This window comes from Macaca thibetana, chromosome 12, assembly GCF_024542745.1.
Source record: "Macaca thibetana thibetana isolate TM-01 chromosome 12, ASM2454274v1, whole genome shotgun sequence".
NCBI classification, from domain to species: Eukaryota; Metazoa; Chordata; class Mammalia; order Primates; family Cercopithecidae; genus Macaca; species Macaca thibetana.
Window position 1 is genome coordinate 26,218,403 of NC_065589.1, and position 14,600 is coordinate 26,233,002.

General features: G+C 41.9%; 3 protein-coding genes across 4 annotated transcripts in view; 1 reads left to right on the top strand and 2 right to left on the bottom strand.

Annotated features, from left to right (window-relative positions):
• The window catches only part of RPL37A (ribosomal protein L37a), a 308,451-nt gene that overhangs the window by 29,486 nt on the left and 264,365 nt on the right, over positions 1 to 14,600 (bottom strand). The window lies entirely within an intron of this gene.
• Positions 1 to 14,600, bottom strand: part of SMARCAL1 (SWI/SNF related, matrix associated, actin dependent regulator of chromatin, subfamily a like 1) — a 66,114-nt gene that overhangs the window by 10,450 nt on the left and 41,064 nt on the right. For both annotated transcript variants that reach the window (XM_050751261.1, XM_050751260.1), the window contains exons 13-14: positions 8,938 to 9,008; positions 5,265 to 5,367 (exon numbers count right to left, since the gene is read on the bottom strand). In XM_050751261.1, coding sequence (XP_050607218.1) covers positions 5,265 to 5,367; positions 8,938 to 9,008 — 174 coding nt within the window. The remainder of the gene's footprint in view (positions 1 to 5,264; positions 5,368 to 8,937; positions 9,009 to 14,600) is intronic.
• LOC126932448 (chromobox protein homolog 3-like) lies at positions 2,734 to 3,471 on the top strand. Its single transcript, XM_050751311.1, has one exon. The coding sequence runs from the start codon at positions 2,859 to 2,861 to the stop codon at positions 3,408 to 3,410; it is 552 nt and encodes a 183-aa protein (XP_050607268.1). The 5' UTR covers positions 2,734 to 2,858; the 3' UTR covers positions 3,411 to 3,471.

Here is a 14,600-nt window from a genome sequence, read left to right on the forward strand (position 1 = left end):
GAGTGTTTTCGCATCGTTTAATTGGCTATCGGTGTCATTTCTTTGATGAACTATCTATTTATGCAGGTTGCCCATTTTTTTTTTTTTTTCCTACTGGGAGTTAGGAAATACCTTTACGTGTAAAAACTATTATTTGTATGTCACAGAGGTGGCTAATAGTTTCCCTAGCTTATTTCCTTCTATTAATTTTCTGTTGTTTTCTAAATGTTCCTTTATTTTTAAAAACATGTAAATTTTCTTATTATAAAAAGAATACACACTCATTGCAAAAATGTAGAAAACCTAAAAAGATAATGACGACTACTTAGAGATAATCATCATTAACATACTGGTATATATTCATCAGGCTTTTTTCTATGCATGACTATTTTATATATTTTATTTTTGAGACAGAGTCTTGTCTGCCACCCAGGCTGGAGTGCAGTGGCAGGATCTCGACTCACTGCAGCTGCTGCCTCCCAGGTTCAAGCAATTCTCGTGTCTCAGCCTCCTGACTAGCTGGGATTACAGGCATGCACCACCACGCCCAGCTACTTTTTATATTTTTAGTAGAGTTGGGGTTCTGCCATGTTGTCCAGGCTGTTCTAGAATTCCTAACCTCAGGTTATCTGCCTGCCTCAGTCTCCCAAAGTGCTGGGATTACAGGCGTGAGCCACTGCGCCCAGACAACATGACAATTTTTTAAAATTATTATACATACAATAGCTTTTTGTCCATAGTATGGACATCTTCTGATAGCAATACATACTAACCAGATACCAAGAGCTTCAATTTTGGAGCTTCTTCAGGTTCTTACAGTGTTCAGTGATGTCCAAAGTTAGGAACCACTGATCAACATTGTATTTTATGGCTGAATGGACTATAATATATTTAATAGTATATCTGTTGATAAAAACTTAGATTTCCAATTATTGAATATTATAAACAGCATGAAATATTCTCATTTATAAATCTGACTAGTCTGATGATTTCCTTAGGATAAATTCCTAAAGTGAAATTTGAAAAACTGAGTGCACACCTTAAGTTACTGCCAAACTGCTCTCCAAAAATGTAACAAATATACAAGAGAATCATAACCACTGTGGGCCAGGCATGGTGGCTCACGCCTGTAATCTTAGCACTTTGGGAGGCCGAGGTGGGTGGATCACCTGAGGCCAAGAGTTTGAGACCAGCCTGACCAACACAGTGAAACCCTGTCTCTACTAAAAATACAAAGATTAACTGGGCATGGTAGCAGGCACCTGTAGTCCTAGCTAATCGGGAGGCTGAGGCAGGAGAATTGCTTGAAGCCAGGAGGTGAAGGTTGCAGTAAGCCGAGATTGCACCACAGCATTGCAGCCTGAGCGACAGAGCAAAAACTCCACCTCAAAAAAAAAAAAAAAAAAAAAAAAAAATTTAACCACTATATATACGTATCACAGAAAAAATCCATCTGTTTAGGTAATTCGAATCAATTTTTCCTTTGTAATTTCTTTGTTTTTATGCTTAGAAAGTCATTCTCCACCCAGTGATCAGCTATTGTTCATTGGTATTTTCTTCTAATACTTCACGGTTTCAAGGATCTTTGATTCACCTGGAATTTAATACAGTAAACAGTGAGGTAAAGTTTCATCTACCCTCCCCACCCCCCAATTATTCAGGCAATTACCCAAACTTTGTTGAAGAAATTGAAAATGGACTTGTGACAATTCCTTGATCATGTATTTGCTTCCCATTTATGGTAAAGGGCTATCTATTCTCTTCCATCCATCTGGCCATCTCTCTGGGGCCAGCATGGCTGACATTTAATTATTGGTGTTTTATAATACATTTTAATATTTAATATCTGAAGGGTCAAGTCTTCCAACATTGCTCTTCTTTTTCATAGTTGCTTAGATATCTCTCCTGCTTTTTTTTTTTTTTTTTTTTTTTTGAGATGTTCGTGGGAATAACAGTATAAAGTTCCCTTTAAAAAAATCTACCTGGAGGCTGGATACGGTGGCTAATGCCTGTAATCCCAGCACTTTGGTAGGCCGAGGCAAAAGAATTGCTTGAGCCCAGTTCTAGACCAGCCTGGGCAACATGGCAAGACACCGTCTCTACAGAAAAATTTAAAAATTTGCCAGGCGTGGTGGTACATTCCTGAGGTCCCAGCTACTGGGGAGGCTCAGGCAGGAGGATCACTTGAGCCTAGGAGGTTGAGGCTTCAGTGATCAGTGTTCATGCCACTGAACTCCAGTGTGGGAGACAGAGTCAGACTCTGCCTCAAAAAAAAAAAAAAAAAAGAAAAGAAAAAAGAAAAAAAAAGATCTAGTTGCAGTTTTTATTAGAATTGAATTAAACCAGCTGGGCCTGGTGGCTCACACTTGTAATCCCAGCATTTTGAGAGGCTGAAGCGGGTGGATCACTTGAGGCCTCAGGAGTTCAAGACCAATCTGGCTAACATAGTGAAACCCCATCTCTACTAAAAAAATTCAAAAAAAATTAGCTGGGCATGGTGGTGCGCACCAGTAATCCCAGCTATTCACGAGCCTGAGGCACGAGAATCTCTTAAACCAGGAGGCAGAGGCTGTAGTGAGCTGAGATGAAGCCACTGCACTCCAGCCTGGGCAATGGAGTGAGAGCCTCTCCCCAACAAAAGAAATTTAAAAGATAAAAAGATAACTGATAAAACATTAATATCCAGAATTTATAAAGAATTTTCCTAGATCAATAAGAAAAAAACAATCCAACAGAAAAACAGGCAAAGGAGCTCCCGGCTCCCTCCCCCCTCGGATGTGGCTCGAGCTATAGGCGCGCAAGGCCGGAGACGCTGCAGACCCGCGACCCGGAGCAGCTCAGAGGCGGTGAATAATAGTTCTTCAAGTCTGCAATAAAAAATGGCCTCCAATAAAACTACATTGCAAAAAATGGGGAAAAAACAGAATGGAAAGAGTAAAAAAGTTGAAGAGGCAGAGCCTGAAGAATTTGTGGTAGAAAAAGTACTAGATCGACGTGTAGTGAATGGGAAAGTGGAATATTTCCTGAAGTGGAAGGGATTTACAGATGCTGACAATACTTGGGAACCTGAAGAAAATTTAGATTGTCCAGAGTTGACTGAAGCATTTCTTAACTCTCAGAAAGCTGGCAAAGAAAAAGATGGTACAAAAAGAAAATCTTTATCTGACAGTGAATCTGATGACAGCAAATCAAAGAAGAAAAGAGATGCTGCTGACAAACCAAGAGGATTTGCCAGAGGTCTTGATCCTGAAAGAATAATTGGTGCCACAGACAGCAGTGGAGAATTGATGTTTCTTATGAAATGGAAAGATTCAGATGAGGCAGACTTGGTGCTGGCGAAAGAGGCAAATATGAAGTGTCCTCAAATTGTAATTGCTTTTTATGAAGAGAGACTAACTTGGCATTCTTGTCCAGAAAATGAAGCTCAATAATTGTTCACATTGTTTTTTTATATATATTTTTATATATATATATAAAATTTGGGTCTTGGATTTTGGAAAAAAAAAAAAAAAAAAAAAAAAACAGGCAAAGGATACAAACAGAATATTCACAGGAGACAGCTAAAATGGCCATAAATAAATAAATAAATAAATAAATAAAATGATACACATTTTACTGGTAGTCAGGGAAATGCAAATTAGAGCAAGAATGAGATGATATTTCATATCTCTGGATTGGTAAAATTAAAAAGTCGGATAATACCAGTGTTAATGGGCACATAGAACAACAGGGACCCTTATATGTTGTTAGTGAGATTATAAATGTGAATGGCCACCTTGGAGAACAATTTGACACCACTTAGTACGAAGATGAGCCTATTTAATAACCATGCAAGAGCATGCCCGAATATGCCTCTCCCACACAAAGCACATACACAAGGCATAAAGAAATGCATAGATACAAACATACACCTACTATAATATTCACACAATAGCAACCATCAGCAGGAGAATGGATAAACTGCAGTATAGCTGTCCAATGAGATACAATTCCACAGTTACAGTGAATGAACTATATGTGTAATGTAGCATAAAATCTCAAAAACAATGCTGAGAAAAAAATAAGTTGCAGGATAATTACACCATGCTGTCATTTATTTTAAATTTTAAAAAATATGCAAAAAGGAGACTATAAATTGCTTAAGATACATACTCCTAGAATAAAGTAAGACAACATGGAGGGCCAGGATACCCATTACCTTCATAATAGTGATGTTATTGCTGGAGAGATGGAAGGGGAATAGAGTTAGAACACTGAGGGGACCTAAGTATTTTATTACTAAAAAAATAAATCTTCACGCCGGGTGTGGTGGCTCATGCCTGTAATCCAAGCACTTTGGGAGGCCGAGGCAGGCAGATCACTTGAGGCCAGGAGTTCAAGACCAGTCTGGGGAACACGGTGAAACCCCGTCTCTACTAAAAATACAAAAATTAGGCAAGGTCGGGTAGTCCCAGCTACTTGGGAGGCTGAGGCACGAGAATCACTTGAACCTGAGAAGCGGAGGCTACAGTGAGCTGAGATCCTGCCACCACTGCACTCCAGTGTGGGCAACACAGCAAGACTCTGCCTCAAAATAAAAAAACTAAAACAACCTTGAAATAAATACAGTGAAACTTTTCATTTATTAAATCTGGGTGGGAGATACATGGGTGTTTGTTGTATATTTCTCTGTATCCTTAATGTATATTCAAATATTATATAAAAATAAATGATGAGGGAAGACAAAGAGCAATTTACTGCCTTAAATTTAACCAAAATGAAAAGGGGATGAAATGTGTTCAGTTTTCATAAACATCCTTGGAAATCCTTCTAGATCCCTTTCGTTCAATTCCGAGAGAGCCATAAAACTCTCTTCTAACGTCTGCACACCGCCACGTGCAATTAATAAAAGTGCTTTGACAGTGCTGAGGAGGAATGAAAGGAAGGAAAAGAGGAAAACATTCACATAAATACTTGTCTCCATACAAAAGGACAATTTTGCTATCTCCTCTCTTGCCAACTTTGTAATTATTTATGCAGAATAATGAACAGCCCCTGGGAGACGTTCCTAAAGCAAGACTCCTGCGATATCTATTTGGAGCATGGAGGAAGTTAAAATGACAGGGCTGGGGAAACATTTTGACCCCGCTGTGGTTCTACAAACAAGAAGAACTGTTCTTCAGAAAGTCTTCAGCAATGCTTCCGGAAGCCATCGGTCTCACTTTGCTTGGATCTGATCTAAGCCTGACCAGAACAACTTGGAACATGGCAAAAGCAGCCCATAGTGAATTTCAAAGGGAGCTCACCTTTCTCTCAAGCTCCTGTGTAACTGCATCCAGGACCACCTTATGGTGTGCAAACACTAGAAACTTCTCTCTTCCACTTTCCAGTAGGTCCAAGATATATTCACTGCATTTGACAATGACAACAAAACAGATTAAACATATACTTCTTATGTTTTATGTGTCTCTGGTATGTTGCTGAAACATTCTTATTATCTGGGATCACAGAAGATGATCAACAGTTTTCACTTTACCTCCGACTATCATTATAATGTGTTTTATATACAAATTAGAGTGTCCTCTGTAGAACTGAAAGTACTTAGGGAGGGGACTAAGGAATTATTGACAGTACACAGATTTCTAGAAGCTAAACATTGAGACATATACAATACTAAAGAGACATTCCGGGAAGGATCTCCAGCTCCTCCCACTTTAGACCTCAAATGACAGGGCCAGTAATTAAGTCAGTAGTAAATAAATTCTCTTCCAAGGCAGAGGACTATGGAGAGAAGGATCTCATTTGTTTGGCCTACCTTTAATTTACTTCTCCGTTCCATCCACTGTGTTTTTTCTTAGCTTCCCACTTTTTTTTTTTTTTTTTTTCCTAAGACTGAGTTTCACTCTGCCGCCCAGGCTGGAGTGCAGTGCTGAAATCTCGGCTCACTGCAACCTCCGCCTCCCAGGTTCAAGCAACTCTCTTGCCTCAGCCTCCTGAGTAGCTGGGATTATGGACACCGCCACGCCCAGCTAATTTTTGTATTTTTAGGAGAGATGGGGTTTTACCATGTTGGCCAGGCTGGTCTCAAACTCCTGACCTCAAGCGATTTGCCTGCCTCGGTCTCCCAAAGTGCTGGGATTACAGGCGTGAGCCACCGCACCTGGCAAGCTTCCCACCTCTTATCTTTCGCTTGGCCTTAAGGTGGCTACCCTCAGGGAGCAGTGGGGTGGGAAGTCACCGGGTCAAGAGACCCTGGCTGGGTCCCCCTCTCCCCTGGTAACTCCCTGAAGAGGGATCACAATTCCAAAGAGGTAAGCCCAGTACTGGCAAGTGAGCTCCTTCGCTGAAGCCATCACCAGCCATGGGTGCGTCTGGGCGGGGAACAGACTCCGCCTTCCTTAAAGAAGGATATGTCTCAGGTGGGGGAAGGGTACGCGGACTGCCCTGTAAACATCCAAGAGTCATTTCAAACAGCACTATGACTGACCAGGGCACCAGATTTGAGTTCAATTTGTGAACTGTTCATACTAATAGAATTTACTTTAATTATTTTGAGAGACATAAAATTTGCCATGATATAAGCAAAAAAGTTTATGGCTACAGCATCAAAAAGTCACAAGGCCACAAAATCCACTTGGTGAGCTCATAATAACCACAGGCCCCAATTTTCCTAATGCCTCTATCCCCTCTATATCTCATACACAGTTTTGTGGTTCTATAACCTTCTACAAGTTCCTAGGCTTGAAATATCTGCCTACCACAACAACCTTGGCTTTTTTATTAAAAGATGCCCATTAAAATGAAAAAACAAACAACAGCAAAAAAGAAAAGAAAAACAACTGGCTGAGGAAACTGGGGTTTTGAAGGCGTACGGTCTAATTTCCACTGACTAGCTGTGTGACTCTGAGGGCCAGAGAGCCACGGATTCACTCAGTGTCTGCATTTTTAAAAACGGAGCCAGTGTGACTTACGTGATCTCACACAGATGCTGTAAATGTGAAATGAGTTTGCAGGTGTAAAACATGTTTGGAAACTACAAAGTACTATACAATTTATTGTATATGGAATTTTGAGAAAGTATATAGAAGGTATGACCAAAGTTTATTTATGAGGTGGTAGAAAGACTTAAAATTTCTAAGGGAAATGGGTGGCTCTGGGCACAGTATCTGAAGAGAGAGGCACCCGGTGGACTCTGAATTGTGCAGGTCCTGAGCTGAGGGAGCAAGGGAGAAACGCACACCCTTGCCATCTGTTATTCCACAGCACATGAGAAATGGGTCGGCGGGGGCAACTCAGATGTGTTTCTGGGAGAAAAGTTTCCAGGCCATAAAAACCACATCTGGAGTTCATTAGCTCCGTAACAGGGTCATAAATGAAAAGGGCAAGCCGGGCGCAGTGGCTCACGCCTGTAATCCCAGCACTTTGGGAGGCCAAGGCGGGTGGATCGCCTGAGGTCGGGAGTTCGAGACCAGCCTGACCAACATGGAGAAACCCCGTCTCTACTAAAAATACAAAATTAGCTGGGCCTGGTGGCACATGCCTATAATCCCAGCTACTAGGGAGGCTGAGGCAGAAGAATTGCTTGAACCTGGGAGGCGGAGGTTGCGGTGAGCTGAGATCGTGCCATTGCACTCCAGCCTGGGCAACAAGAGTGAAACTCTGCCTCAAAAAAAAAAAAAAAGAAAAAGAAAAGGGCAGTGCCCAGGAGGTGAAGGGGACAGGCCAGCACTGGGCAGTCTTTCCAGGGAGCAGTGCAGATTGAGTGGTGTGGGGAACTCTCTTGCCTCCGTGGAGGGTGTGGAGAGGTAGGTGGGCCGAGTACGAGGGTGGGGAAGGTATGTTTCCTAATTTATCCCTAGATCTCAGTCCCCACAGCCAGTCTGGCACCACTCAGCCCTACGGAATCCATTCTCATTGTAATTTCATCAGTTGGACCATTATCCTGCCAGAGCATCACATGAATGTTAAACAAAAAAAAAGTCAGGCAAACTGCACATCATTAGAACTGCCAGGTTTCTACCCCAGTGATATTTAAATAGGAGTCGGTTTTTCTTTAAGAAAGGCATACGATTGAGGATTCTGTCATGAATAATTCTAAGAATAGAAATTATTACTTTAGCTTAGTTTATGAGGTGGAAATAGAACTAAGCATGACAATGCCCATATCTTTTGAACAGACTTTGACATTTATCTTTTTATTTAGGTTAGTAATGGATGACAATCCCTGACTTTGGGAAAGACCCAAGTATCCCCATAAGGCAGCTTTTCCTTCTCATCTTTTTTCCCTAAAGGCAAATGATCCCAGTTCTCCTAGAAAAACTCTCCCTTTTAGTGTTGGGGACAACCCCACCCTCCTAGGGCTCCCAGCCTACTTGGCTCAAGACAGGATCTCTTAGGGACCCAGGTGCATCCTAGTAGTAGCTCCAGTTACTGGCCAACTTACGCCTTGTGGGTAATTAAGGGCATGGTGCCCTAAACTTTTACTTTTTTCATTTTTCCCTTGAGACAGGGTTTCAGTCTCTTGCTTAGGCTGGAGTGCAGTGGCACCATCGTAGCTCACTGCCGCCTCAACCGTCCTCCCTCCCAAGCAATCCTCCCTCCTCAGCCTCCCGAGTAGTTGGGACCACAGATGTATGCCACCATGCCCAGCTAATTCTGTTCATTTTTTGTAGAGATGGGGCCTCACTATGTTGTCCAGGCTGGTCTCAAACTCCTTGACTCAAGCAATCCTCCCACCTTGTCCTCCCAAAGTGCTGGGATTACAGGCATAAGCCTGGCCCCTAAATTTTATTTTCAAGGCAGCTATGATTCTACTCTCTGATCGTCTGTTTTATTTTTTCCTTCCTCAACAAAAGGCACATTTAATAATCTCTGGTCATTTCTTAGCAGTAAAATCATTCAGGCAGACTAAAGTAATAAGTTGTTTTTTTTTTTTTTAAAGATGAGAGAGAGAGAGGTCGACGCTTAGTGACCACTTACATGACAGATGGGATTTTAGCTTCAGCCGTTCTGTTGAAGAAGAGAATGAGGGCGTCTTTCTGCTGCTGTTTCTGTTGAAAAAGAAGTTAAGAATGTTAAGTGCCCCAGTCTGAGACTCTGGGATGAGTGGATCTAATTATTGCTCCTATGTGTTTTACAAATCTCAACCACCCCTCACGAGAGTCAGGAGACCCTGGTGCTGACATAATTCCCCTTTCACTTTCTCCAAGTCAGAAGACCTGCCTGGGTCTGGTTTTGTCCTCAGAGACAGCATTAGAGCTACTCTGCCATTGTCCAAGAACTGTTGCAAGAATCCAAGAGGCAAGAAACATAAAAGCTCTTTGGAAAAGCATTTCAGGTAGGCATTTCACCATATACACCAAACCCATGTGACGCATTGAAATGTGGCCTAAGCATACCTATTTACCACAGCCTGGTGACAACTTACATGTGACATCTCCCCAACTTGCTTTTTGCTTCCCTCTTTTCTTCTGCCAAGCTGTGACTACCTGACTTACAGAGCTTACCTCTCTCCAAGACTTACTTAATCAATTCCAATGGACCATGACTATCTATTTTACTATCATTTTATTTTACCTTATTTTTTATTTTTTTGAGATGAAGTCTCGCCCTGTCTTGCCCAGGCTGGAGTGCAGTGGCGCGATCTCGGCTTACTGCAGCCTCTGCCTCCCAGGTTCAAGCGATTCTCCTGTCTCAGCCTCCGAGTAGCTGGGACTACAGGCGTGTGCCACCATGCCCAGCTAATTTTGTATTTTTAGTAGAGACAGAGTTTCACCATGTTGGCCAGGTTGGTCTCAAACTCCTGATGTCTGGTGATCCACTCACCTCGGCCTCCCAAAGTGCTGGGACTACAGGCGTGAGTCATTGTGCCTGGTCTATTTTAGTATCATTTTAAAACCATTATTCAGATGTTCTTGGTCTACCTCCCCCATAAGGTAATTAACTTTCCAGAAGAAGAAACGGTGTTTTCTTTAGGGTTTACATTTACATGACTCCTAATAAAGATCGCTAACACAGGAGATGCTCAAATCGTTTCATAATAATGTGAGATCACCTTTACTATTGCTCTGGCCTCCCAGAGATCATATTCTTACCATCGTCGGTAAGAGTGTCCCCCCAAAATTCATAATCTGAAACTTAATTTCCAGTGCAGTGGTGGTAGGAAGTGGGGCATCTGGGAGATGCTTAGGTCATGAGGACAGAGAGCGTGTTTGTTCCTTCCACCCTCTTTGAAACAGAGACTGGGCCCTCACTAGACACTGAATCTGCTGGCCACTTGACCTTGAACTTCCCAGCCCCTAAAACTGTGAGCAATACGTTTCTGTTTATAGAAGACTCAGTCTAAAGTATTTTGTTACAGCACAAATGGACCAAGACAGGTGGCCATCTCCTTCCACCAGCAAGCACGGTTTTACAGGTGGACCTTCTTCTTGTGCCTGGCCTCTGTAAGATCTGTGACTGACAGCACAGCTTCCCCGGGGAACAAAGACATGATTCAACAGCAATAACATCTACAGCCTTGAACCTGTCATTCTTGAGATCTCAATAACTCAGGAAAGCAACCACAGCCAGACTGTACCTAAAACTAATAACCATGGATGGAGGAAAAAGCTGTCTGGTTAAAACAGCTTCTTGGCTTTGGGGTTGTTTTTATTGTTTTTGAGACAGGGTCTTGCTCTGCCACCCAGGCTGGACACGATCATGGCTCACTGCAGCCTCAGCCTCTTGGGCTCATGTGATCCTCCCACATCAGCCTCCCAAGTAACTGGGACTAAAGGTGTGCACCACCACACCAGCTTTTTAAAAATTTTTTTGTACAGACAGGATCTCACTATGTTTTCCAGATTGGTCTCAAACTCTTGGGCTCAAGTAATCCTCCCATCTCGGCCTCTTACAGTGCTGGGATTATAGGCATGAGCCACTGCACCTGGCCAGCTTCTTAGCTTTGAATGATGTCTTTCCTCTAGGACTTTACTGGCAAAAAGAAAGATGCTGAGGAACCACAGGAAGCTGTGGGGTCACTGATTAGACCATATATCCCTTTCATATCCTACATGTGTCTTGGCAGTGGCAGCGACCTATCTTATTTTATATCAGGCTCTGGAAACATACACAACTTTTCACCTGTGGCTAGTGAGCTCAGATTTCATGAAATCCATTTATGGACCTCTAAGGGTCCCCAGCAGCAGGCTAGCCCTCTAACCCAATGCAGTTTCTAGTAGCCAAAGGGGCAGGGCAGGCTTACATATGATGACCTCACTCGCAGCATGTGTGTCTCCATCACACTGCACCCCATTCGGTCCCCCTCTACAGTTTTACTCCTGTGTCCTTCAGAGACAGCCTACCCCTCCCACCCACACTCACTCATGCCACACTCCCTAATAAGAAAGAAAGAGGGCAAAACAAACAGATGGAAAACTGCTGAGAAGCATTTTCAGGAATCTTGCCCTAACATTTGGCACCTAGAGTTGATGAGAGTGTGAAGAAACAAACACTATTATACATGACTGGTGGGATGGTACACTGGGCTAGCCCTTTTGGGGATGATGCAGCAAAATGTACCAACCCCCTTTAAAATATGCCAAAACCCCATCATCCAGCAACTTACTCCTTAAAAGCGATTCTCATTATAAAATCACATGTGCACAAATTTCTATGTAAGCTACTTTTTCAGTACAGTATTACTCAGAATAGTGAGCAATTGAAAATAACTTAAAGGCCCAACAAAAACGATCCACGAAATTATAGCCATGTGAGAAAACACTACGCAGTCTTTAAATATAACGATTTTGTTGTTGTTGTTGTTGTTTCTGAGACAAGGTCTCTCTCTGTCAGGCTGGAATGCAGTGGCACAATCACAGCTCACCTCAGTCCTAAATTCCCAGGCTCAGGTGATCCTCCCACCTCAACCTCCTACCCGAGTAGCTGGGACTTCCCACCTCAGCCTCCCACCAGAGTAGCTGGGACTACAGGTACACACTACCACGCCCAGCTAATTTTTTTGTATTTTTTGTAGAGACAGGGTTTTGCCATGTTGTCCAGGCTGGTATCAATCTCCTGGGCTGAAGTGATCCTCCCGCCTTGGCCTCCCAAAATGTTGGGATTACAGGAGTGAGCCAGCACACCTGGCTAAATACTGTGTTTTAAGAGAATATTTAACAACATGGAAAAGTCTTCATAAGTCAGTAACCTGTTTTCCTTCCCACTTGACGTATTTGTACGATCCCAGTTCTGCTTTTAAAATATACGTATTGCTTACTGCATATATAAAATATAATATTTTATATATATTTATATGCAGATATAAAAAATATATCTTAAAGCAACATATACACACATAATTATAGAAAAATACTCAAATTATACATGCCAAAATTATGGTTGTATAAAAGATGATTCTTTTTTATAGTATAGTAATAAAAATAACAACTAACTCTCATATACCACTTATTATGGGCCAAGCAGTGGTCTAAGAACTAAGCATGCATTAACTCATTTAATAATTAGCATTGCTATGAGGGAGGCACTATTATCACCACTGCACAGATTAGGAAACTGAGGCAAAAAAAGTCAAGTGAGTATACTTGTCACACTGCTACTAAATGGTAGAACCAGAATTTGTAGCACTTAAAAGTGCAGGCTCTGAGGCTCAAATATCTGGGCTGATGGTGAGAATTTAATGACCCAATACACGTAAAGCACCATGCCCAGCACATAGCAAGTATTCAATAAATGTTACTGATTTTAAGTATTTTTCTGTATTTTTCAGATTTTATACAATGGATATCTATTGTATTAATACTTTTAATGTGGGAGAAATCAATAGTTTTAGCTTTAAAAAAACTCCCCCAAACTATGCAGACATAATACTCTCTATTCATGATCTTACTTCTTTTGCCAGCTACTGGCCAGGAAATTTTAAATAACCTGCATTCTTTGTTCCTGACTAGACCTTAATTAAATTAGATCCAATGGAGTTTTTAAATTTTTCTACATCGGAAATTTGAGTGGATTATCAAATGGCAAGGGTGAACTGATATTGTCACCAGGAAATCTGTATGGACTTGTTCCATTTCTCTGCTCCTGGTCTTGAGGACGAAAAAATGGCTTTAGACAAAAGATGACCACAGTCAGCTTTCCTTAGCCTGTGAAGCGAAATCCATTATTTCAGCTGAAAAAATGAGAAAAGGCTTTCATTATACATTATATTCTATAAATTGGCTCCTTCACCTCGGCTCCTGTGATATAAAGTTTTTTAAGAAATGTATTCTTCCAGATGGAAAGGTGTGAAGGAACAAAGAAAGAATCAATTCTTGACAGGCAGGTCAGCAGTGCTTGGCTGGAGTCACCATGATTTGCAAAATTGTAAGGAAACTTGGGACTAAAAAGTAACTTAAAAAACTGGGGGCAGTGGAGAGAGGGGACTTTCTATAGGTCCATAGGGCCTCCTTATTCGACTAAAACCATTAAAAAAACAAACCATAATTCCCCATTTTAACCCTTCCAACTCAGGATTTCATAGCTGGCCAGGGTTTGGAAGACATGCCTACGGTCATGTAGTCCAGCCTGCAGCTGATGCTGACTCCCTTCCTGAAGTAAGTTACAGCAATGCTCCTGATTAGATCCATGGTTTAGAAATGCACGAAATCAATGACTTTAGAAATCCAAAGCTTCTGATGGCCCAAAGCACAAACATCTGTTTTCTACTTGGATTTTCCATTATAAAAATGGATTTATATTAAGACACAAAAAAGCAGCAAGTTCTTAAGGAATTATTATCTGAAAGAATTTATGTCTGGCTTCAGCCATCACACTGAAGGTAATCTGTACCAACTCAATTTCTATCTTTCAGGGATAAACATTTAATTTTCCTAAGACTCCAAGGAAGCAGACAGCAACTCTCCAGTGCTGAACTGAGAAGAGCTCCGGGCTCTTTCTCAGCTGGATTCTTGAAGAGTGATGCTGCAATTTAGGCTTCATTTTCATCATCTGCAAAATGGAGTTAAGACTGCAGTGTTTACAAAGCAAGGAGGATAATCACCCAACAGGCAGGATTCTAGGCAACCGGCACTATCCTTATGTACTTTTTTTTTTTTTTGAAAAGGAGTCTCACTCTGTCGCCCAAGCTGGAGTGCAGTGGCGCGATCTCAGCTCACTGCAAGCTCCGCTTCCCAGGTTCACATCATTCTCCTGCCTCAACCTCCCGAGTAGCTGGGACCACAGGCGCCCGCCACCATGCTCGGCTAATTTTTTGTATTTTTAGTAGAGACAGGGTTTCACTGTGTTAGCCAGGACGGTCTCGATCTCCTGACCTTGTGATCCGCCCACCTCGGCCTCCCAAAGTGCTGGGACTACAGGCGTGAGCCACCGCGCCCGGCCCCTTATGTACTTTTCCACAACCAAAAGGGAGTTGTGGCTCCATTTCTAAGCAAGAAAATATGAAAATATCCCCCAAAATACCGGATTTGTATAGCTACCTAAAGTTATGAAACACCCAACATTCTTAAGTTCCATGGTACTTCCTAGTTAATTTCATAGCATCACCAACAAGCTCAGAAATCAAACTTTCAGGTGGCATCTGAAACCGTCTTTGAAAAGAGCCACTCTCTTTACTTGAAGAACTATACAAGTTGGCGGAAGTT